The sequence below is a fragment of the Cydia pomonella genome, chromosome 19 (genome assembly GCF_033807575.1).
Source record: "Cydia pomonella isolate Wapato2018A chromosome 19, ilCydPomo1, whole genome shotgun sequence".
Lineage (NCBI taxonomy): Eukaryota > Metazoa > Arthropoda > Insecta > Lepidoptera > Tortricidae > Cydia > Cydia pomonella.
Window position 1 is genome coordinate 7079076 of NC_084721.1, and position 26090 is coordinate 7105165.

At 39.1% G+C, this 26090-nt stretch overlaps 3 protein-coding genes across 7 annotated transcripts; all 3 read left to right on the forward strand.

The window, feature by feature from the left end:
• Positions 1–173: 173 nt before the first annotated feature.
• Positions 174–12065, forward strand: LOC133528099 (transcriptional adapter 2B). 4 transcript variants are annotated; one of them, XM_061865318.1, is made up of 10 exons: positions 174–515; positions 627–686; positions 772–913; positions 1188–1405; positions 2305–2377; positions 4244–4397; positions 5290–5563; positions 9450–9523; positions 10079–10211; positions 10633–12065. In XM_061865318.1, exons 1-10 carry the CDS (start codon positions 405–407, stop codon positions 10768–10770), a joined length of 1377 nt encoding a protein of 458 aa, XP_061721302.1. In that variant the 5' UTR covers positions 174–404; the 3' UTR covers positions 10771–12065. The 4 variants fall into 4 exon arrangements, with proteins under 4 accessions (XP_061721302.1, XP_061721304.1, XP_061721303.1 ...); XM_061865320.1 differs by having other exon boundaries at positions 9455–9523; positions 10633–10763; XM_061865319.1 differs by having other exon boundaries at positions 175–515; positions 5290–5497.
• A 6498-nt stretch (positions 12066–18563) lies between these two features.
• Positions 18564–22912, forward strand: LOC133528134 (cyclin-dependent kinase 20-like). Of its 2 annotated transcripts, XM_061865376.1 has the most exons (7): positions 18564–18862; positions 19447–19635; positions 20606–20727; positions 21255–21369; positions 21612–21674; positions 22221–22448; positions 22772–22912. In XM_061865376.1, exons 1-7 carry the CDS (start codon positions 18665–18667, stop codon positions 22865–22867), a joined length of 1011 nt encoding a protein of 336 aa, XP_061721360.1. In that variant the 5' UTR covers positions 18564–18664; the 3' UTR covers positions 22868–22912. The 2 variants fall into 2 exon arrangements, with proteins under 2 accessions (XP_061721360.1, XP_061721361.1); XM_061865377.1 differs by lacking the exon at positions 21612–21674 and having other exon boundaries at positions 18568–18862.
• Positions 22913–23446: 534 nt separating this feature from the next.
• On the forward strand, positions 23447–25982 carry LOC133528135 (UDP-glucosyltransferase 2-like). Its single transcript, XM_061865378.1, has 4 exons — positions 23447–24566; positions 24649–24871; positions 25195–25414; positions 25551–25982. The coding sequence occupies exons 1-4, from the start codon at positions 23739–23741 to the stop codon at positions 25849–25851; spliced, it is 1572 nt and encodes a 523-aa protein (XP_061721362.1). The 5' UTR covers positions 23447–23738; the 3' UTR covers positions 25852–25982.
• Positions 25983–26090: the final 108 nt, after the last annotated feature.

The following is a 26090-nucleotide window of genomic DNA, read 5'->3' on the forward strand; positions in this document are numbered from 1 at the left end:
ACTCCAATTATTGCGTAATTAGAGTGACAGAGAACAATGCCTGCAATTTGCGAACTTTGGTGTTCGTGGTTATAGCTGCCTGGACATAGGCGGGCGTACCAGACCGTGACCTTAGTCTGATCCGAGGCATGTTCGATCAAGTGGAAGGTGATTGGAAGGTGATTGACCCAACGCCCATTAAGGACGCAACTATAACTGAGAGCGAGAAATATATTTACATATGTAGAATTTAAAAGTAAATACTCCTAATATCTTTTTTGTGGTTTGTCAGGTCGTGCAAAAGAAACTAAAATATTTTAATCTGGTAACATTTCGTGTCTATGGCACAAGCGCAAAATGACTTTTGAGTGAGTAGGTGCCGAAGGATTGCCAACGATTGAATTTATTTTATTTTGTGATTGACCATGTCATTTTCGGATTTGTACGCCAAATATAATTGTACTTATTGTCAGGAAGAAATAAATGGTATTAGAGTAAGATGTACAGAATGCACAGATTTTGATATTTGCCTGCAGGTAAGCTTCACTCTAAACTTACGTTTATCCAACGAAGTAACGTTTCAGCCATATTTGTTTATAGTTTTGGCGCAAATTTTGAAATTCTGCATAAAACTATTTTATTTTCAGTGTTTTTCTTTGGGTGCTGAAATAGGATCTCATAAAAATGACCACGCATATCAGTTTATGGCAAGTACAGTAAATTTATGAACACTTTCTTCATAATATATGACTGACATACTGAACAGTTTTAAATTATTTTTACTTCTAACAGGACTCTGGAGCATTTGGAATATTCTTAGGCCGAAGTAGTTGGTCTGCAAATGAGGAAGTAAGACTGTTAGATGCAATAGAGCAATTTGGATTTGGTAACTGGGAAGATATTGCCAAACATATAGAATCAAGAACACCAGAAGGTAAATATTGTTACTATATTTATTTTATTTTGTATAGAAAAATAAGGTCTCTCAAACCGATTGTGACATGGTAGTATAAAGTAGACTCTAGCAAGGATTTTTTGAATATATAATCCTTTGTAATTTAGAGTCAGACCATGGTAAGTTTTCCTGCTACATACTATGTTAAGTATGCGATATGTGTACATTATTACAGCATGTCAGTGCAAAGTGAAAAAAATTCTATTAGAGTCTAGTACTAGTGGAATGCTCATTTTCTTAAAATGTATTTCAGAGGCCAAAGACGAGTATATAACTAGGTACTTAGAAGGCAGTATTGGACGGGCAACCTGGGGCAATGTGGAGAGCACTAGCCGGCCCACACTGCTCTGCGCAGACAGAGATGAGGGCCCACTTGGGCCTAGTGCAGTATCTAGATTGCCGCCTTTGGCAGTGTCTGCTGAGGAGGCAACACAGCTTAGTTATATGCCCAATAGAGATGACTTTGAAAGGGTGAGTGTATTGGCAGATAAACATGTACATATATTTTGTAATCCATAGGGATTTGAGGATAATTATGGTGGCTGGTGCTGAAACCAGAGTGGCATGTTTCCCAGGGCAACCATAAACATTTGTTTCTGATACTGGAGTTCAGTTTCAGCAACAAATGTGAAAGCAGTGGAAAAGATCCAACTTTCCAAATGTTTGAGGAAAATAGCATATTTTTAACCCATATTTTCATGAGAAAAATTGTTTTATCAACTTGGACGTTTAAATCTAGGACAAATCATAAACAATCAAACAAATAAATCTGTTTATAGAAAAGGAAACCCAGATTGATGGCCTAAATCCCCATTTAAACTGTGCGAGAACTTGTATGCGATTTCAATGAGGGCTAACGGGATGTCTTTCAAAATGTTAAATACATAGTATTTTTGGGGGCCACCAGCTTTTTATCGCGATTTTTGTCTCGTTGTTCATAATTGCGGTAAATCTTTTTTCTATTTTTGATTATTCATGGTAAACATTAGATATAGTTCAATATTAGTGGTTTAAAAAAGTGCTTACAAAAATATTTGCAAAATTAAACAGGTTTAAAAAACGATAATTTTAGGCGTTAAAATACTTTTGTGTATATTAGAACGTATTTTTTATTAAACAAGTATAGCAGAATTTTGAGATCTGTTTTTCTGGACCACCATTTACAGTGGCGCCAACTGGTGAGCACAAAAACGGTAGCCCACACTGCAGTCTATTGAGGTCTAATGAACTTAACGAATAAATGAAATACCGCAATGTAACGAAACTCGCTTGTGAGCTCTCACACCATCTAAATGAGGTTCTGGTCTCAGCCAACTGTCCATATTAAAGAATTGGAGGAAACACAGTGTAATATTATAAATATTTTGTAGGAACATGATCACGAGGCCGAACAGTTGATATCAACTCTATCCATCAGCCCCGAAGATGATGAGTTGGATGTTGGTAAGTGCATGTGGTATTTAATTTAATATCTACTTTTTAACCTACTACCCACGGCAACTCCCTCCACGGCCAAGCCCTTGAATGCCAGAATGCGGATCCGTATGAGGAAATTTAGAAAAAAAATATCTCCGCGCACGTGAAGTAAACTGACCACGAGTGGACCATATAATAAATAAATAAATAAATATTATAGGGACATTATTACACAAATTGACTAAGTCCCACGGTAAGCCAAGAAGGCTTGTGTTATGGGTACTTAGACAACGATATATATAATATTCAAATACATAAATACATAGAAAACGACAGCCGCCCCTAATATGTAAACTAGGCCTTAGGGCAAATCTGCCACTGGCTGAGCGGGTTCTTGGCATTGAATGTGTGGATGTTGATGCTAATAATGTTGCAAATCCATTTTTCGGAAATCGGTTTTTACTCAATTCAACAACGACCTCAACAAGGGTGCGGAGTGTTAGGGTCGGCAAGGCGTATGTAACTCCTCTGGAGTTGCAGGCGTACATAGGCTACGGAGACTGCTTACCATCAGGCGGGCTGTATGCTTGTTTGCCACTGACGTATTATAAAAAAATCCCACATCCTCCTAAGGCCCAAGCTCCTACCCATAGGACTTACTAAGTTCGATGAAATTTAAATTATTTGTAATAAAATAAAGATTAAATATATCTTTAGTTTAGACCCAGAAGTCCACATATGGTGTAATTGGAATAGAGTTACATTTGTTTTATTTCAAACAGAGTTGCATTTGTTTTAACAAAATAAAATCAACTTAGTTTCTTACATTATGGGTTCAAATTTCGCTGGCAAATATTAAATTTTTGTTGTACGGCAAGGCCTTAGAAGGCTATGGCAGTTTGGCAGTCCAAGTATGTATTATGTATTTGGGTTCCATCTTAGCGTCGAAATAGCTGAGCCGATTTAATGATTCAGACGTCAATTCACTAATTTTTATGGCCCAGGTGATAGAGGCTACATTTGAAACCATTTTTTATAGATTTTTCCTTATATCTGAAACATACACACAGTTCAAGAAACTCGTTATAAATGTAAACATTGTTTTTCTATCTATGACTCAGCATCGAAGTCCAATTGCTAAAAATAAATTGTACAAAGTTCACTGGTTTACAATAAACCTAATTTAATAATTCTGTATAATTGCATCATTAAAGTGCCGATATCAGGAACGTTTGTGTGTGCGTCATAGCTTCGTGTCAAAGTGGGTTAATATACATTTATTGTCATTGTCAAGCGGAAGTTGATATTTTTGGTATGCAATAATTACTTTGCGCACTTTGTCCTCATGGTAGATATAGGAATTTTGTATCCGTACAGAAAGGAAACTTCCTACAAAACCGAAGTTTGACAGCCATTCAGGGACGAATCATGTTGTCCCTTTCTAATGTATGGCACTATCCCTTTCGGCTATTTAGGGTTGTCAAAATTCGGGTTAAAGATATTTTTTATTTATCTCAAAAGAAATATTACATTTCACTTAATGAGATAAGTTGATACATACAAAATTTAAGTCATTATCTTATCCGTGGTTGTGCACGCAAAGGAATGTCATGTTTTGCCCACCCTAATAATTGCTCGTAGCAACGCTGAGCCGAACGGAGCCGAGAACGCCCGAACGCTGCATTTTCTACCCTCTGGTATAGGTCCGCCAAAAAATACGTAGGTAAGCCAAAGCTAATTTGGCTTCTCTTTTCTTCGTGACTTTCATAAGACATAGGAAAAATTCTGAACTTTCTGAACATTACACAAATGGGCATCGAGTTCTATGGATCGAGTCACTGCAGGCAGCGGATTATATGCAGACTTTATTTACATGATTCCATACATTTCCAGCGTTGAAACTCTCCCAAGTGGACCTATACACGCGGCGCCTGCGCGAGCGCACGCGGCGGAAGCGGCTGGTGCGCGACTACCAGCTGGTCTCAGTATTCTTCAACAACCAAAGAAACAAGCAGAAGCTGCTCTCCAAACTAGCCAAAGAGAAGAAGTGAGTATCATTTACGGTGCGAGAACTCGCATGCGTGTTTCATTATATTGCGGTATTGAATCGAGTGGCTGAATTGGATATGGCTCAAAAATCCGCAATTTAGACCTAAGTAAGGCAAGCTTCAATTTATTACAAGGAATAAGTAGACATTTTAAAAGGCGCTTAGCTTTTTTTATTTTTATGGGGGTTTTCAAGAAGAAAGTATTCTGAATTTTCGAAGGTCAGCAACGCGTAAGTTCCTCCTTTGATGCTGTTTAAGTTCACGGGAGACAATTTTACCGGTAGCTAGCTCACGTGCTTTAAAAAAATCGGTTGTCTGTAAAATCGGTTTACTGACGATAGTTGAACGTGACAACGTCATAAGAAACGCTATAAACAATTGACACCACATTCACTTTTCACTGCACTTCATACTTGACAAAAACGTGTAAATGTATTATTGTATAGCAGCTGTCCACGCGGACGCATCGCTCACTCAAGTAGGAGAGAGACAGATGTCGAACGCTGCCGAACGCGGAGACCGATTGTGCCTCTTTGTCGCTCGTTGCGCGCTCTCGTTTGCACTTCAAGCCTTAAATGGAACGCCTCAGAGCGAGGTAACGCCGCATGAGTCATGTTTTTTCGTGCGTGCAGCCGGTTCCATCGAATTATAAGACGTTGTCACGTCAAAAAATATTATGTCATTACATTATTTATGTATGTTAGACTCGTATCAACTCAACTGAGGCTGTTTGTAAGAATCTGATAAAAATTATCTGTGCATTATTCTATACATTTAACGCGTACGACATACTGAAATCGGTCTATCAAGGTTATTTTTATTGAGGGATTGTTTAGAGTATCTCTTTAGTTCAGTTACGGCGTTTAAATGGAAATCCCTCTAACGTGGCAGAGAGTTCACGGAGCGCCTGCGCTGGACGGCGCAGTTCTACGGGCGCGCGGAGCACTCGGGCGTGGTGGGCGGGCTGTGGCGCGAGCGCGAGCTGCGCGTGCGGCTGGCCGAGCTGCACCGCTACCGCCTGGCCGGCGTCACGCGCCTCGAGGAGTGCGCGCACTACGAGCAGCACGCCGCGCAGCGCAAGCCCCACGCGCACCACGACGTGAGAACACGACTCTATGCTTTATGCCCCAGCCCCAGCCCCAGCTCTACACTCATTCACTTTTGGGTTCGTTTTGGAGACTTTTTTTTATTAAGGTCTCGGTCTCGGACGTCGTACGCTGCGTGTCATGGTTTATGGGAAAGAACTTTTCTGTAAATTGTGATATCGTATGTGGCGTACGGTGACACCGGAGACCGAGGTCTAAACTTACGTTGATCTCTTATCAGTTTTTTGCGGTTTTCGTCTATGGCTAGATGAGCCTCGAAAGTTTATCAATCGAAGTAGAGTATGATGAAATATAGGCAAAATTATTACGTGTCGGTAACGCAACCATAACTATAAATATTACCTATATCCTAAAAATTTGGCACGCTGATTTGACATTTATCTGTCATGTAAATCAAATTTTGTTACCATTTGCGTGGACCCAAGTAATTTTGATACAATACCCATTAAATATAGTAAAATTGCACGAACAAAAATATATTTTAAGAATTTTTAACTTTATTTTGTATTACACATACCTGCTACGACTGATAAATGTGGAACTTTTTATGACCTTCTCGAGAGTTGATAAGCCTCGAGCGAGCGCTGGCATGCCGCGCGTGTTAATCCTACATGCACATTCAGTTATACTTCGATTCTTTTAGCGAAAAATGTATTAAATATACCTACTTAAAATCAATTTCCTTCTCCTGATATACTTTATATCATGTAATGTGTATGTGTGTTTATTTAAAATGATAAGAGATCAATTCTACAGAAGGATAAACCTCGAAAGTACTAGTTTTGACTTGATGGACTATTTTTACACATATTGTTAACTCAAGTCGTTCCTCCCTCACTACAAATTAATCATGTTGTAAACTATACATGTCCAGTTTTATCTTTCAATTAAATTAAGATTTATTACATATGACCAAAGAGAATTTGAAATAGAGATGGGTTGTCAAAGTTTTTTTTTAGCCACATTAAATTTACTGCCATCTTTCGACACATGATTAAACTTTTAGAACGCCATTTGACTTTGATCATTATTCTTTCACTGATGTGTTGTTAAATAAAAAAAGTGGCGTCATGTTACCGGGCATCGGCTAAAGGTTGTGGCGCCATCGCTCGAAACGATGCCGCAATACTTTTGGCCTTTGATCTATTAGATGGCGCCACTTTTTGATATTTAACAAATTAAACACATATCAGTGAAAGAATAAGGATCGAAGTTAAATGGCGTTCTAAAAGTTTTAATCATGTGTTGAAAGATGGCAGTAAATTTACTGTGGCTACAAAGTTTTCTTTGAGAATCCACTCCTATTTCAAATTCTCTTTGATATGACTCTGCCAACGAATCCAACAATCATTCATAAATTACATTTACATTTTAGTATTAGATAACAATCCGCATGCGTCATGAAATCATTATCATAAGCTTTCGCTTTGCAGCCTAGACTATGGTAGTGGCGGATATTATTCTTATGTTTTTGTACCACTCTTGACATCCAGAGCGAAACAATGTTTAACAGGCCAAAATATCATACGGTGACAGTTTTTGTTAAATAAGAAATAACACAACTGATTGCGTTGTAATATTATATTTTGCGATAGAGCAAACTTTGCTGTAAGATCGAACACATATCAGCTAGATTTATGTTACGCATCTTACCAGTCAGATCGATGAGGATTTACATCAATATCTTTATAGCTAAATATATCTAATAATCAATAGTACTTTTTTAATAAAGTATAGTTACTTAAATTCTATAATCATGTGTAGTAAGTTAGCAGATGAATATTGCATGTTATTATGAGTAAACTTGCATGACCTAATTAAAGAGTTTTACAAATTTATGTTATGTGTGAGGTAAACCACTTCTGTTCATATTAAGCTTTATATTATTAACGCGATAATACTAATTTGTGTTATTTTATAGGCTTATTAACAAATTTAATGATACTGTTATCTAATGATACGTGTTTATGTGCTAAAAAAAGTGATGAACAAAAGTGGTTTATGTCGAGTGTCAGGGCCGTGTATAGCATTAACAGACGAAAGAACTCTCTCTTCGTCGGATCCTGTTAATTTCGCCTCAGTATCAACAGGCATACCACACTAAACGACATAACTTTATAAAAGTGCAATAGCAATGCCCATTTTTTATACTACGCCTGGTCTGGTGGATGGTGGCCTGGTGGTGATCTTTTCCACCTTTTAATGTACATAGTTAATTTCTTACCTACTTTGCGGGCTATGTCAAAATCAAATCAAACCCGTGAGAAAAGAAAGTCCTTATTTTACTTGCTCGATCGACGTATCGAAATAATAACGTACCGAATCGTTCTATATTTAAGTTGCGGTGTCGCGAAAATTGTTTACGTACCTACTAAGATCCAATTCCATCTAAGGCAGCACATTCCAACTAGTCCGTCGATTGGGGTTGTTCCAATACTGCTCTAAAACTGCATCGAATCTTGCGTCGATGTGTAATACTCGTGTCAGAAAATTTCTCACTGATCCCAGCACAGCATAGTTAGACCGCGGGCCAGGAGCATATTTCGTCAGTCATCGCTTCCCGGCTACTTTGTCAGATGATAGTTTAGGTGCTGTTTTAAACTAAATAAAACCGGCCAAGAGCATGTCGGGCCACGCTCAGTGTAGGGTTCCGTAGTTACTCTTCCGTCACAATAAGCTAAACTGGCGCTTAAAGTATAGTAAATTGTTAACCAAGGGATGAAACGGTACCTTTCACCCGAGTTAAACAAATAGGCAAATTTGCATAATCAGTACCTAATTAAAGTAAGTCTTTTTACTATGAAGGGAAAACTTTTTGCGATAACTCAAAAACAGCTAAACTGATCATGCCCGCTATAGTTTTCATTTAATGTCTTTCTTAAGCTCTACTTCCACGATTTTTTTCATATTTTTTGGTCCTATGGTTCAAAAGTTAGAGGGGGGGGGGACATTATTTTTTTCTTTCGAAGCGATTATCTCCGAATATGTTCACTTTATCAAAAAATGTTTCTTAAAGACCTTTCCTACGATACCCCACACTCTAGGGTTGAAGCGAAAAAAAATTTTCACTCCCACTTTACGTGTAGGGGAGGTAACCTAAAAAAAATTAAATTTTTAGATTTTATTGTACGACTTTGTCGGCTTTATTGATTTATATATTCATGCCAAATTTCAGCTTTCTAGCACTAACGACCACGGAGCAAAGCCTCGGACAGACAGACAGACAGACGGACATGGCGAAACTATAAGGGTTCCTAGTTGACTACGGAACCCTAAAAATGGGTGCGGTAAAGTATGCGTAATGTGTAAATTGCGTAATCCGTTGGCGTTAATGGCGTTTCAGGCGTTTACGCCTGATGAAATGCTACATGCAAAGTTTCATGATTTGTTATTGCTATCATAAAAGGTATAGCGATTATTTTTTACATGTCCATGCGACCAGCTGATGTTCTTACCACCGCGATATAACCGGCTGATGATTTTTTAAACTAACAACAGCATCTGAACTATCATTTGACAAAGTATCAAACGGGAGGAAATGTAATTTTTTTTTGTTTTACGTGTTTTGGTGGCTGCCATTCCTCAACCCACCAACGGAGCGGCAGCTGACGTCCACGTGGGTTCATCATACCTAGCCGTTAACGCTACACGAGTTTTCAGCCGAGAGGCGATTGATTGGTCATGGAAATTGTTCCTGGCTCGCGGTCTAAGTTTTCCTATCGTCACAAATGAAACCAACAGTACGTCAAAATTATATGACCGTCGGAACACCTGCCGCTCGCATTCTTATGGCTTCATCGGAAAAATTATGTTTAAGGTACCTTATGATATTGTGAGCCTCGTATTATGCTAGATTAATATGTGGATGGTTCTACACGGCCCTGGTGTTATATTGGTGTCGTCGTGTGGTTGGGTTTGATCTCGTATAACGGTTGTCTTCGCCAGGGCAGCAGTGGGTGCCCGGACAGCAGCCAGACAAAAGAGTCAACGCCGACCAGCACGCTGCTGCAAAGAAAAAGGTACTCTATTATAAAATACGTAGATACTTTTGAATGTTATAAGGAAAATGATCGGCATACATCTCGCTTAATCTTTTAATTATTGGACATTCAATTTATGGAGCGCAAAATAATTGAAACTCAACTTGCTAATTTTACTCGTGGTTCTGGAGGAAGACTAGTTTAAGTTGACATCAGTATTTTCCATTTTTTGGTTTTTAGAACTACCCGCCTTTTTTGTTCACTTGAACGCCTTGAATACTGTGTTGTCGATTTGAACCAATTACCATCGGCTTCATAGGCAACGTCACTAAGTCACTACCGACTAGGCATTACCGGACGTCAAAAAAAAGGTAACCTGTAAAAGGTACCTTATACAGGAATGCCAATAGTACTTCCCAAAATAGGCACGCAGCTACTTTTTACTTGAAAATATATAGAAAGAAATCATCAAGTGATGGCTTTCTTTCTCCTTCGACTGGGTGCGAATTGAACTGCCAAGCAACGTTTACTTCAAGCAAACATTTCCTCTATTCTTCTCTTGTCATCTTATCTAAACTGACATTGGTTAAACAGAGACGGAGAAAGCGGCTCAAGTTCCACCAGCCCAAAGTGCACACGGGACGGAAGTACCGCATGTGGATGCTGCAGAAAGAGCTCATGCAGCGGCGGCTGCTCGAAGCGGCTGCTGACAACTAACGAGATACAGGTATGTCTGTCTCCCTCCATCCCGTCGTTGTTGTGAGTGTCGGACAGGGAGGGAAGTACTGCTTGTGGATGCTGCAGAAAGAGCTCTTGCAGCGGCGGCTGGTGACAACTAACGAGATACAGGTATCTCTATCTCCCGCCTTCCCGTTGTTGTTGTGCGTGTCGGCCAGGGACGGAAGTACCGCATGTGGATGCTGCAGAAAGAGCTCATGCAGCGGCGGCTGCTCGAGGCGGCTGTATTGTAAGCAATAGTGACATAATCAAGCTTTTCAATCTCTCATTTTACTAAGGCAACTCAGCAAGCTTCCTTTCCTAAACAATGTACTCGAATGAAAAGTTCTCTACTATATCACGTTTGTATAAAATACTAGTTACCTCCTTCGTAAAATAGTAGTGTTTGTAATAGTAGTATAATGTTGCAGCTGTGCGCCGCGCTGAACCTGGCGCCCACGCAGTACGTGACCATGAAGGGCGTGCTGCTGCGGCGCCCGGCCGCGCTGGACGCCGAGCTGGACGCCGCCGTGCGCCTCTACCTGCAGCGCGCCGGCTGGGTGCACTGACATACACACGTACACACATACTCATATACGACACTAGGGCACTTCATTTCTTACAGTTTTTACGCGTTATGCTGGAGCATGGAATAGTAAACACTTGAGTAAAATTACAGACTGAAATAAGTAATGTACAGGCTGATTTCGCGAGTGCCGATGTGCAAATGTTATGTGTGCTTGCACTTGGTGATAATAACTGGAGCTACTTGCGCAAGGTGTGCTGGCCTGCGCGTTAACTTGCATCAGTCGCTTAGACCGCGCTGGTTACTTGCGTGGGTGGGTACTTTGTCAGTAGAAAAAGGTACGAAATTCAAATTTTCTATGAAAGGACGATCCTTCGCGCCTATTTTTTTTAATTGCCGCTTTTTTCTACTGACGGAAAAGGCGTGCCAAACTATATTATATATTAACCTTTTGACCCTCAAACATGTCATTTGACGCGCGCGGCTACAGCGCAATATCAACCTTCGTGCTTTTCAATAAGGTTGACGATAGCGCGCCGCGCACGCTAGGCGCGGCGTTCAAACGGTTGAAAACATACATAGCTTTGTCTGAGGCCTACTGGGAAAACCGAAATTCGCAAGTTGCGGGGATATTTCTCTTTTACTCTCACTAAAACATAATTAGAGTAACAGAGAAAAATGCCCGCAATTGACGAACTTCGATTTTCGCGGTTATAGCCCTGAGTGGACGCTCGTTCGGCACGGCGTGGCGTGGGGCTCACGAGTGCTGTGAGCAGCGCGCACTAAAGCCGCTGCTATACGCTAGCATTTGGTCAACATGCACACCCCGCCCCGTCCCCGTCCCGCTGCACGCACAACGAGCGTCCACTCAGCCCTTACACTTAGTCGTGCGCCGTAGTTGACTTAATCATAGGCCATTATGTGCAGGTGAGATACGTAACTAGCACACATTACTAGTGGTAAAGCGTCCTTAGAACCCGATTCCCACCGGCTTATTTATGAAGGAACCATTGCTTTGGTTTACTTGGGTATGTTTAACGCTTTACCAATGGCAATACATAAAGTATTTATAGCTATAATTTTTTCTTTCTTTTTAAAAAAAAGATACCATATTAAAGTTTAAAATATTAATAAATATCTATTTTTATGACGTTAAAGTCGATATCCAAATAATTTCCAGTAACTAAGTAAGGCAAAAGTTTTTGCACCTTATTGTGACTTCTATTTTAGCCTAATTCTTCTTGCTGTGTATTTAGTATACGAAATATAGTAACCTTGTTAGTAACTGAAATATTCAGAGGGTCTAGCCAAGATGCCAAACGTTTGCGCGGTAGCGAAAGAAACGGTAATGTCTCTCTATCCTTCTTCCATATTAGTGCGACAGAGAGACGTTAACGTTTCACTCGCTACGGCACAAAAGATTGGCATCTTGGCTAGGCCCCCAGTTTACGCAAAATATAACCTAAAAATAAAATAAAAAAAAACGAGTGTAAAAAAATATAATAGTCCTTCACTGTTCGTTCATAGCATGTAAAAAAGAACACCAAATAAAATTATAAGCTAGACCAGAAACGCAATATTGTGTCAGACGAGTCAAGCAGCAATGGCCTCACATTAAATTTTAGTGATGTATATAACTTGTAAATAGTATTTAAATAAATCATGAATTTTGGGTTGGGGACAAATCTATTTTGTAAATATTTTTGTATAAATTTTATTATTGGATTGTATCTTTCTCTAAACTCAAACATAAATTAGGTATTATAATGGGATTGCTTCCTCCTTAAAGGTACCTAATGCTTCTGTGTAACATTTTTTCCTTACTTTCGGATATAATTACATCCATATCTAATCAGTATAAGTCTGTTTTATATATTCTTATAATTATTTACTACTTATAACCATACATCGCCAAAATGGGAGCAAATTTTTACATTGTACCTGTGAGAATTTGGTATTTATGTGGTATTGTTTGGCACCTTGTACTCTATGACGTACCGACATTTTTGCAATGTATAGTTATATTGTAATCCGTGGATTTGTCCCTAGACTACAGCTTAACACTGCCTCGGCGTTATATTATTTAAAATAGTTTGTAGAATATTTAAATTATAGTATTGAAGCGTTTCCAATATCTAGAGACCTGTCGCTTTGACCATTAAATGAAGTAGTAATTTTATTAAAGTTATACAAGTGGCCAAAAATATGTGCATTCCCATTGCCAGGGAGGTTTTGGGCTTATACTGAGCAACTTTTACTATGGGACCAACCCCGAAATTGTGAAAAAAAATCTTGGCTGTTTCATACATTTTAGCTGGTCCATTTTCTATGGGAGGGTAATTTTTTTTTCGCGATTTCGGGGTTGGTTCAATAGTGAAAGTTGCTCAGTATAATCCCAAAACCTCCCTGGCAACGGGAATGCACATATTTTTTGGCCACTTTGTATATTCGTTACTTGCATGGGAGACATTTTCTTTTGAGTGTAACAGGGTCGTGCACAGAAGTGCGCGGTTTTATGTGCGATAAACGCAGCGTCAAACGTGATGCGTTTGCCGCACACCATTTTACATCAAATAATCTATTGACCATACATTGTTTAACGCGGTAAACGCAGCGGTAAGCGCATTGTCGTTTTTCCTACATTCCGTTGATCGCATGCGTTCAACGCTGCGTTTGTCGCATAAAACAACCGTGTGTGTATATTGTTATTTCTGTTCCCCAAAGTTAAAAATATTGACGATACATATTGAGCGATGTAAGTAAGACATTTCAATGAAAAATCCTTAATTTTCGCGAGAGAATAGAATTTCCGTTTCTCTGTCTGTGTACGATCCAACAAGCTAGAAAATGAATATATTTAGTTTAGATGGTGCATTTGATTATGACAGTCCTTGAAACGAATTGTGTAGAAGCAAAGATCGATGTAAGTGTGAATGTATAGATAAATGTGTGTAACATTTTAATTAATTTTACCCAACTGACTATTTGTCAGGAAGGTCATGATTTTAGCTACAATTTTTGCACAACATTGTGGAGTATGTTGCGAATAGATGTTCTGCATGTATATATTTATTGAATTATTAAAAAAATCATAGTGAAGTGAAATGGTTTTCCAATAAATTGTTCATTATGATTATTATTAATCTAGATGCCATATTGGGAGGGTAATGTTATTCAAGTCATAGGTTTTCCTATCTGTCTGTGTTTCGGCATGTTTTCTATACTTTCGACGTCTTGACAGATTATCAGAATAGACAGAGCGTTTAACACTAACGAGTCGGATTTTCAAAATTAATTTTGAATTGTTTTTCTAGCAGTCTTGGTTTATTATTATAACTGGCTGTGGTAGGTATTCTTTAGTAAGATTGCCGTAAGGCAGAGGTTAGGTATAATTATAAAAACTTAAGAATTGCCGTTGGTTTAACCTAGGTTAGGTTAGACAAAGAGAATTTGAAATGGAGGTGGATTATCAGTAAATTTTGTAGCCACAGTAAATTTACTGCCATTTTTCGATACATGATTAAAACTTTTAGAACGCCATTTGACTTTGATCCTTTTTCTTTCGCTGATATGTGCTAAATTTGTTAAATATCAAAAAGTGGCGCCATCTACTAGAGCATAGGCCAAAGGTATGGCGGCATCTTTTCGGGCGATAATTTACTGTGGCTACAAAGTTTGCTTTGACAATCCACCTCTATTTCAAATTCTCTTTGGGTTTAGGTTAGCCGTTGATTTAATCTAGGTTCCATCAGGCAAAGGACTATGAGAAATTATGCAAAATTGAACCGTATCTCTTTGAAGCGAAGTTCAAAATCATCTGGGAAATATATTCCCTCTGCCTTGTAAAGGTTTAACTTTCGCGAACAGAAGAGACAGATTTTGTTTGTTTGTATGCAAGATTATTTTCTTTCCAAAAAGTTTGACGAATAAATGGTTGGGTACTAGACATAGGTGGAGGCAATTCTTACGTTTAATAGTTTTTAATAGGTTCTGAACTCTTAAAATGGGGCCCTAGTTCATTTGGTTTTTGGCGTAAGTGTGTGTACGCTAGTGTTGATACACATAAAGGTCTTAGCACATTGTTACAACTCAACAGCCACTCGACTCAAAATTAAATATTGAAATTAAAGCCTTATCTTGTATGTCCTATAGTACAATGTTTAAAATTTAGGTAACTGTCGGGTGGTCTACGCGTCGTCCACTAAGGTGAACCAAAAGTGAGTTGAGTTGGTGTGGAATTGGTATAGTCTGCGAAGACCTTAAAACGATATAACATGTTGTGCTTTGATAAATAAGAGCACAAACATGTGCGTTTCTATACTCCACATATAAGTATCGGCAGGAGAGTTGAGGCGATGATTACACAATAGTCGCAATACACACACGGCTACATAGTGTACTAATTGGAAAAAGGTAGTGGAAAAACTAGTGAATTAATTAAATATATGGCATTAAAGCTAAATACAAAAACTTAATTTATACGAATGAAAGGTTTTGGCCAATCTTGCAGTTTGCTATCAATCTTGAACTTGCTACCGGTTATTTGACGACCGGTCTTGCCTAGTGAGTAGTGACCCTGCCTATGAAGCCAATGGTCCTGGGTTCGAATCCCGGTAAGGTGTGTGATGAGCACAGAAATTTGCTCGAGTCATGTATGTTTTCTATGCATTTAAGTATTTGTATATTATATATATATCGTCTGAGTACCTACAACACCTTGAGCTTACCGTGAGACTTTGTTAATTTGTGTAAGAATGCCCCAAAAATAATTATTTATTGCTATTAAAAAAGTCATTAGTGTGCGTGGTCTCAACTCTAGTGCAGATATATACTTAATATTGAAAATATAAATAAATAAAAATAAATAAATATTATAGGACATTATTACACAAATTGACTAAGTCCCACAGTAAGCTCAATAAGGCTTGTGTTGAGGGTACTTAGACAACGATATATATAATATATAAATATTTATAAATACTTAAATACATAGAAAACACCCATGACTCAGGAACAAATATTCATGCTCATCACACGAATAAATGCCCATACCAGGATTTGAACCCGGGACCATCAGCTTCGTAGGCAGGGTCACTACCCACTAGGCCAAACCGGTCGGTTATATTTCTGAATATTTTGAGAGGAATGAATCTGATACGAATTTTGCGTAAAATAATATTGCTAATTCGTGTTTGTGTGGTGTCTGCGTATTTCCATTCAAAAGGATTGGGTGTTATTAAAAAAAGTATTTATTAAATTATACTTAATGATTATTATACTCATTTTCAATGTCATTCATCATAATAACTGTAGGTCAAGTTTATTTACAAATAAATGGGAGAAGTCCGGGGTAAAAGCAAAGAGAATTTGAAATAGAGGTGGATTGTCAAAGATAATTATGTAGCAACAGTAAATTTACTGCCATCTTTCGACACGATTAAAATTTTTAGAACGCCATTTGACTTTGGTCCTTATTCTTTCTCCATCTTATCGGGCATCAGCTAAAGGTTGTGGCGCCATCGCTCGAAACGATGCCACCATACCTTTAGCCTTTGATCTATTAGATGTCGCCACTTATTAATATTTAACAAATTTAACATATATCTGTGAAAGAATAAGGACCAAAGTCAAATGGTGTTCTAAAAGTTTTAATTATGTGTCGAAAGATGGCAGTAAATTTACTGTTGCTACACAATTTTCTTTGCGAATCCACCTCTTTTTCAAATTCTTTTTCGTAAAAGTCATCTCTGACAGTAGTTTGTCACAGTTAGTGGACGATAGTTTATTTGGAAACATGCTGTTGTTTATGGGGTGACGCTTTTTATTTTCTGTCAACTTCAAGGTGTCGATTTGGTAAATGCGCCGCTCGCGCGCCATATTGGTTGTGTCCACGCAAAACGAGCATACGCAGATACGAAAATCATAGTACTTAATTGGCTAAGTTTCCATATAACACTGAACTGTCTTATGTAAATCGCTAATCTATTAGTATGTCTTTATCTACGAGTATTCTCTGTCTAGCCCTTATTATGGATAATTGGAATGCCAAATATTGAAGTTAAATTCCAATGGCGAATTACAAGGTGACCACTAAGTTTGGCCATTTTATGAAATGGCCGCGCGTTAACTGTCTTATTTATGAAATGACCAATCAAGTTTTTTTATCAGTATGGATATGTTGGTCGTTCTTGTCTACGTGACAGCGTGATAAAACGGTATCCGTCACTTTCTATCCCGCGGTGTTAAAAAGTGACGGTTATTTTATCACGTGAATAAAACCATCCATAATACCCGTGCAGACTAAATGAAAAATCTGTCTACCACCGTAGCCCCTTAGCCTTAGGCTTACCATTTTACCTACGTTAACATTAGGCGTCTAAATGAATTTATTCCATTATAATAGCTTGATATTAGGACCTGTTAAGTTAAAAAAGTATTGTAATAGTCTGTTTATATTGTGCTTATTATTTTGTCCAGGCTCAAATGAATTGTATATAGATCATTGAAAGTACAACTGCATTGTTAATTATTATTACTTGTACAATCTTTTATTGTGAGTAGTTAGCTATGTGTAAGTTATTCTAGTAATAAAAAATCTAATAACAGTAAAACATGTTTTATTTTTTTTCGTAACTGTTATACAAGTACTGATTGCGCATGAGCTTGAAGAAATTTCGTGCCCACCACCTCGGTAGATAGCGGTCACCGGCTTCCTCAGCCAGAAAATTCTCAGAGCTCGTGCATTGCATAGCCTTATTTTAGTTCATTATCTTGCGCGAGTACACGGAGCGGGTAAATGGCTAAACGCCTATTTAAAAATAATATGAGCAACGCGAACTGGCGCGGACGTGTGCGACGGATTTTACTTGCGATGGTACCCGCGCAAGAGAGCGGAGGCACTAAGAGCATCGTCGACCTAGACTAGACAATATTAGGTTTAGATACTTCCAATACAGATATACTCAAGGTCATTATATGACAACATTTTCTTATGTACAAGGTAATGGAATGGTAAAGGACGTGTTTGTTATAAAGAAATAACAAACACGTCTTTAATGATAGGTTAGTCTTGAAAAGGACACTTGCGTATATACTTATAGCAGCCTGGGCCCATAACGTAAGGAATAAATGTTTTCAATGAGTTATCTAATGGATCTCTGACATCTCTGTTATTGCTTAGTCTAACATTTGGTCTAACAATAAAGTTCTATGATATTTAAACAAACTTGGTAGGTACTTAGGTAGCACTAAACGTACACTAAACACATCAAACAATAACAGGTAAAGTCTGACCAGTAATATATGATCACGCGCCTTATTGCGGAATTTTATTGGAACTAAATTTTTCATACTAAACTGAACTAACACCCTATACATGAGAATAACAGCGCCCTCATGACAATGATCATATATTTCTGGTCGGGCTTTAAGTACCTTCTAATATTCAGCATTTTTTCGAACTTTCATAAAAAGTGCTCGTTTTACTCTTTGGTGCTCGCGCCCCTACGAAGGGGAATCTGAATTAAAGAGGACTTATTTTATTTTAAGTAAGGACCTATAGGGACCGTGCGCGTTGGAGGGTCTGCCATCTTGTGGTCTGAATCGGAACCATAAACAGGCACATTTACACGTCAAGTGTTTTCTTGTGCATAGTAGGTTCTGCCATCTTGTGGGCTACATCGGAACAAAAAACATCACAATTACGCCTCGCGCCAAAAATCTGACGGCTCCTGTGCTGCCTCCTATAGTTCATGCACGCTCCCTATACAACATCTTATTTTAATATTTAACTATGGCAAAACAAACTGAACTTGTAAACTACCCCTTATTGTTACCATAGCAACACAAACACATCCACACCAAAACACAAATACGTCAATCACTATCATCATTCTCGTTTCTAAATTACTTTAAATTTATATGAAGACATTGCAAATATGGATAAAGATGTATCAAACTACTCCGTTATCGGTCGAATAGGCGAAGGCGCCCACGGTCTCGTGTTTAAGGCGAAGCACTTGCCTACGGGGCGGGAGGTGGCACTGAAGAAGATCCTGATTAAAAACCTGGAGGATGGAATACCGGTTAATGTGATGAGAGAGATTAAAGCGTTACAGCTGCTTCGGTGTAAATATGTAAGTATATTATATTAGGCCCCAATTCTAGACATTTACCTCATCAGCTCGCAAAGGCTCTCTTTATTCTTCGAAAACTGATCTGGCCACGTAGCCAATCGTTAACGCTCCGTAGCGTATCGTAGTCAGCTCTCTCTCACTCTTTCATATTAGTGCGACAGTGGCATTTGCGTTTCGTTCGCTACGGAGATTTAATGATTGGCACGTTGGCTACGCGGCCCGCGGGCAGAAAGTTTCATTTTATCTACAAGAGTTACAAAGCAATTTGATGCTGTTGTTTCTTCGTGTTGACTGTATTCAGTATTCATTTTTATTATTTATTATTATTTATTTATTTATTTATTTATACTTTACTCGCAACGCTCAAGGTTCAATTTTGGAATCTTTCGCTTGCTCGAGTGTCAATATTAGCACGAGAGGTTAAACAGCAACTTTGCCCCGTTATAAAACAAATAACTATTTTGGGTTACTTAAAGAGCTGCAATCATACATCCAAAGAACCGCTGTTTGGGTAAGTATCAGGTCTACAGGGGTCGTCTGTAGACCTGATACTTACGTTTAAAACTTAAAACCACTATCCACAGGTAATAAAACTCTATGAAATGTTTCCGCGCGGCATGAGCCTGGTATTAGTACTGGAATACATGCGCTCCGGGTTATGGGATATGCTGCACCACAACCAGGCCGCGCTTACGACGCCAGTCGTCAAGAGTTACGCGCAGATGTTGCTCAAGGGCACGCGGTACATGCACGCTCACTACGTCATGCACAGGGTGAGTTACATTAGTACTGGAGTAAATGCGTTCCGGGCTCTGGAATATGCTGCACCACAACCAGGCCACGCTGACGACGCCAGTCGTCAAGAGTTACGCGCAGATGCAGCTCAAGGGTACGCGGTACATGCACGCTCACTACGTCATGCACAGGGTAAAAAAATCTGTGAGCAAAATTAGTTTACTCATTGCCATTGGCAGGTAGGGGGAAAGAGGCATGAAGGAACCACTTACATTATTTCGGTAATTTCGGAGCGATTTTTGTATAAGCGAAATGTTTGTATGTGGAATTTAGCGTTCTCATTCTCACAAAAAAGCTCGTAGAATAGTTATTTGTGCATCAAAAGAGGAAAGTTAGTTTTTCTTGCTAGTGTTGATTCTAAGTTAGAATCTTGAGCGTATTGAGGGACTCAAAAACACGAGATGTAAAATAACTTTGCTCTCGTGTGACACATATAACTTTTCACCTCAGTAGTGAGAACATATTAAAGGTTTAAAAATTTCAACATCAAGTAAAGTTTTTATTCCTGTATTCATGGCCTTTACTAAATTAAAAAGCTGCTTTGTCTCACTCTCTCGAGTGACGAAAGTAGGCTTGTTCGAGCTGCTGAGGTGAAAAATCATTTCTGAAACTACCAAATTATTGTAAGTAGCCCATGCAAAACCTGTCTCCTTTATGCCACTTTTCTCCATATTATTATGATGAGTTCGATCCTTCGAGCTAGGTCTCTCAGTGAGCTTAATGCACACTCCAATAAAAATTAAGTTAGTAAGTAGATATAGTTCGTGTCATCCACGATGACGTGCAGATTGGTCAAATCTAGCCTTTAATTTAGACAATACGAGGCAAGGCACACGTCTTCGTGAATGATACGATGTATTACCGCCAAATTGGCTAAGCGATTTATGTGATATTTATTAGCATACTGAATTCTTTATTTCTCTTTTTATTATGTTCAATTTTTTCCAGGATCTTAAACCAGCAAATTTACTAATAAACCACGAGGGTATACTGAAGATCGCAGACCTCGGTCTAGCGCGCCTTTACTGGCCTGACGGCGGCCGGCCCTACTCGCACCAAGTGGCTACGAGGTACGAATTTTGTTGAATTAATGAGATAGGTTTATAAAACAGTGGTGCAAGCAGCATCAACTATAAGTATAGTGACTAAATATATCGTAACACTCCTTAGTTACTACAGAAATAAGGATGTTTACCGACATGTTTGCCCCCTTTGATGCTGTCTATAGGTATCTACATAGCTAATAGGGAGGTGTAGTGTACCTCTGATCCCAGGTCAGATAACCCATAGAATAAGTACCTGCCAATGGGTAATCCTAATCTGATATATTGCGACTCTGGTGTTCTACGAGTCTGGCATTTCGGGACTCTAGTGACTTTCAACTCTGGTATTAGATAGTCTAGTATTTTGAGGCAGTATATGCGCTGCGAAGCACTGCGAAAATGTTATTTGGTATCGTGCTTAATATGTTTTGGCGGACTTGGTTAATCTTAGGTTGTACATACATGTACTGGTATATTTTACGGCTTTTACAACACATTTTTTTAAAATGTCTATGGTATATATGTACTCGTATATATACATAAACGGGTTGCAGGTGGTATCGTGCCCCGGAACTACTCTACGGGGCAAGATTTTACAACGAGAAGGTAGACATGTGGGCCGTGGGCTGCATCATCGCAGAGATGATACTTAAGAAGCCGCTTTTTGCTGTAAGCTCGTAGATAAGGCTGCCTCTGCACTGAGGCGGAGATGAAAGGAGACGCGCTGAAATTGAGCATTGCTTGTACTCCAGCGTAGCGGAGAAGGAATGTGAATTCGAATGCTATTCGTTGATTCCCGCACGTCTCCACTCATCTCTGCTTTTCTCAGCCTTAGTGGAGGGGCAGCCTAAGTAACTAAAATATTCCCCGAATAGGTACTGTGACTTATGGCAAGGCTGTTTTTCTTCTAGGTTGTTGGTGCAAACTTTCTGGTGGAGCATTTCGGCAGAGAGTCACTTACGAACCGAATATTGGTGAAGAAATTCACTTCTGAAATTATAAGCTTAATTCTGTGGCCCTAGTGAAAAAGGGTACAAGTCTCTGGCAGCGCAGGTGTAAAGGGGTGTAAGTTCCACGTAACACTTATGCCCTTATACACCTAAACTGCCAGAGACTTGTACCCTTTTTCACTAGGGCCACAGAATTATGGAATGTCATTAGACCAAAATCGAGCATTTATAGAAGTATTGAAACGAAACACGTCAATGCAATATGACTCATTTTTTCGGGAGCGTTTGGCTTACGATACGAGTCTTGTGACGGTTCCGAAAAATTATTTAGGTAGTCTAGCGAACAAAAAGGAGACATAATGTGTTAGTGAGAGTGAGAGCCATCGTACCTATTCGGCGCGCAGCAGCGCGGCTGGTATCGTGGACCTTGTCACAATGCACGAAGGTTGGTATTGGTACGTAGCCGCGGCCGCGCGCGATGTTGACGTCTTTGGCGGTCAAAGGGTTAAGCAAGACTTTAGAAATGACACACGATTCACAAGAAAAATATCTTCCCGTTCAACTTCACAGGGTGAATCCGACATCGAACAACTAGCCATAGTCCTCCAGCACCTCGGTACTCCGACAGAGGAAACGTGGCCAGGTCACGCCCAGCTACCGGACTTCCACAAGATCACGTTCCCAGAGTCCTCGCCCACACCTTGGTCTGAGTTGATCCCAACGGTGGAAGCTGACGCGGTGCACCTGATTAAGTGCTGTTTGTACTATGATGCTGATAAAAGGATATCCGCTAAGCAGGTTGGTAGACTATATGGAGTTTTAAAAATACCTAAAAATATATCGAGCATTTTTACACCACTGGAATTTCTAAATTGTGGTTTTGGCCGAGTATTCAACCACGATCTCGTCTGAAGCGTCGAATACCGAATTGTTGCTAAATATTCGTGGTATCTCTTTTGCTTACCGTCGGGCGGAATGTTAGCTTTTTGGTTACCGATGGTTTTATTAAAAAGGCTCACAAATGCTGTACAATGAATTCTTATTTGCTGCGGCTTATCTCCAGTCCTTTTATATTTTGTAGAACTAACTTACATGATAACTTGTCAATTTTTTTTTTGTAGGCTCTATTGCATCAATGGTTCCAGACACGGCCCCTGCCAGCGTCTCTAGCAGACATGCCGAAACCAACAAGTTCTGCTAAAATAAAATACCCCTAAGCGTATAAAAATAAAACATCTCAATAAATTTATCTGGTTATTTAACTATTTGGTTTGGTCAATCCTTCTGTTATTTTTAGGCCGACTTTATGATATGAAATTAAAATGAAAATCTTAATTTCAGCCAACTAGTGGTCCATAAATAAATACCTTAAAACTAACATACATATTATAACAATGTATCTTAAAACTAAACGGTACAAATCACATTATGGTTGCGATGCATTATTACGCAACCCCGCACTTTATGGCATTCCTCTCGACAGGTGGCTCTAGCCCCTGTGACCTATTTCACGAATCATATTAATCCAAGGTTGTGTTGAATGCTATAGACTTATAGAGGTACATGGACTGATTTCTTACATAATTCATTTCAACTACTAGGTATTATAAATGTGTAAGTAATTCTGTCTGTCCGTCTGTTTTTCTATTACCTCTTCCCGCTTAGACCGTTAAACCGATTTAGATGATATTTGGTATGGAGATAGTTTGAGGCCCGGGGAAGGGCATAGGATACTTTTTATCAATCACCATCAGTTCAAGCAAACGAAGCCACGGGCATAAGCTAGTAATATATCGTGGTGGACATTTATAACATAAATACAAAATTATGGACCTATGAATAATTCAGCGTTAATGATAGCACCAACAAGTGTAAATATCGATATCTGAAACATGTATTAAATTAAGCACATGTTCAAATAAACGTACGTTGGTTAGTCAGAAAAGTATTATTTACGCCCATTGTCAAGCATTGTTTACACAGGTGATATATTCTATTGTTGCCACCAAGGTGTAATGTGTAGTCTTTCTTTTCGGTCTGAGCATCGGTCCAGAGCGGTCACGTATAAGGTGCACATTCGAAACTACCATGGCTTTAAAGAGCCTAAGTGCAGTGTTGCTGCTCCTATGCATGAGCCATGCAGTGCTAAGTGCAAATATCCTCGCATTATTTTCTTCCTTATCTTTTTCTGATCATCTAGTCTTCCGCGGATATGTTTCTTTGCTCGCTCAGAAAGGACACTCGATCGTATTGATGACGCCATATCCAGGACAGTTCACGTATCCAGACTCTGAGAGGATCGTAGAATTAGACGTTGGAGGGGAGTCCGCAGTTCATTGGCAGGAGTTCAGACACCTCATCACCAGCACTGATGATTATTTTTCCAAGTTGAGACAATTCAATGAACTCTCTCTCAAATTGGCCATCACTCAAATCAAATCCAAGCAAATGCAAGCGCTTCTAATCAACCCGAACATCAAATTCGATTTAGTTATTACTGAAGCAGATGTTCCTTTCTTGTACGCTGTCGCTGAAAAGTACAAAGCTCTTCATATCTCCATTACAACATCGAGCGGAAAATTACATCAGCATGAAGCTAAGGGAAATCCTATCCACCCTATGCTGTACCTCGATGTCAACACCCTTAACAATGGGAACCTCAGCATTTGGCAGAAATTCTCCGAACTCTACAGACACGTTAAAACAAAACACGAATTTTACAACTATTACCTTCCGCTGTCTCATGTGGCCGCTGAAAAGGTTCTCGATCTCAAGCGTGATCTTCAAGAAGTGGAGTATGATATAGATCTTTTGCTGGTTGCAGCTAATCCGATAGTTGCTGGAAACAGACCAACCGTACCTGCAGTCATATATGGTGATCGAATGCATATTAAACCAGGACATGCCTTGCCTAAAGTATGTGTACCTAAATCAAAGAAAATTAATATTTTATTCAGAAAACGATGATTTTTCTTAATAAGTTGAATACCTGTTTCAGAACCTACAGACTCTCTTAGACGCTGCTACAAAAGGAGTGGTCTACTTCAGCTTGGGTGCAATTGAAGAAGCAGAAAGTCTGCCAAAAGCTACGCTGCAGACATTAGCTGATGCCTTTCGCGAGCTTCCATTCACTGTCCTTTGGAAAATCGGCAATACCACCTCTTTTAATAAACCTGAAAATGTGATTGCTGAATCCTGGTTCCCTCAGCAGGAAATCTTGGGTAAGAAATTTAGAAGTCAGTTAAAACTCACTTATAAAGAAAACCTAAGTACAGTCGCCATCAAGATATATCAGAGCGGCCGAGGTGCTCATAATATCTGAACTTTCTAAAGCCTTGACAATAGAGGCGTGTTCAGATATTTGTGAGCGCCCTGGCTGCTGCGATATATCTGATGGCGACTGTACATCCGTGAATTCATGAAGAAATTCAAGTGCGTTAGACGTAATGACATCGCTGCGGATTGGTAAATGATTGCTAAATTCTTGCAGTGGATACTTTGTTATACGTTTTTTTTGTTAAGTATGTGGATTTTTTTTTTTCAGCTCATCCAAACGTGAAAGCGTTCATCACTCATGGAGGTCCACGGTCATTAGAAGAAGCCATCTACTATAAAGTGCCTGTTGTCGGATTCCCAACCATCAGGGGCAGAAAAGTTTTCATCAGACAACTCACCAAGTTTGGCGCTGGCGAAATCCTTGCCCCTTACTATTTGGACAAGGAATCTGTCAAGGCTACTGTCTCTGTTGTAGCGACCGATCAAAAGTTAGTATAAGTTAAGGGGTAGGAACGAACATTTTACATTACTTACACCGGAAAATATTGCGAACTAACAATCTACATATTGTCTGTGTGCCATTCCTTCTTTATTGCCCATTGTAACTTGATCTTTTTTTATTAGGTACAAAAAGGCTATCGCTGACATCAAGGAGGTAACTGAAGACCCTGTGATTTCTGGGCCCGAAAACGCTGTATGGTGGACGGAGTACGTTTTGCGTCACAATGGAGCCAAACATCTTCGCTCTCCGGCTGTTGGCGTCTCGTTCATCCGATATTACATGTTGGATGTCATAGCTTTCCTTCTAGCTGTGGCGGCGCTCTTGCTCTACCTTTCCTTCGTGATGCTGAAATTCACCGTGAGGCGTCTGCGCTTGCGATTCCTGGCAAGGCGCGAACTTGGCGGGAAATTTAAGTCCTTGTAATACAAAATTCAAATTTACTGAAACCGCTTTACACGTAAAGTATTTAGGAATAAAAATAGGTTCAATATCTTTTCCTTTTTATTATTGTCTTTAAAAATAATTTTAATATTAAAAAAGCATATTCCCAAAAACGTTTGTTTCATTCAAAGAGCATATAATCACTACGTTTTAGTTTCATTAAAAATATGTGCGGAAAGAGAAAGAGACACAGTCGTGGAATGTATGGAGCCCAATATATT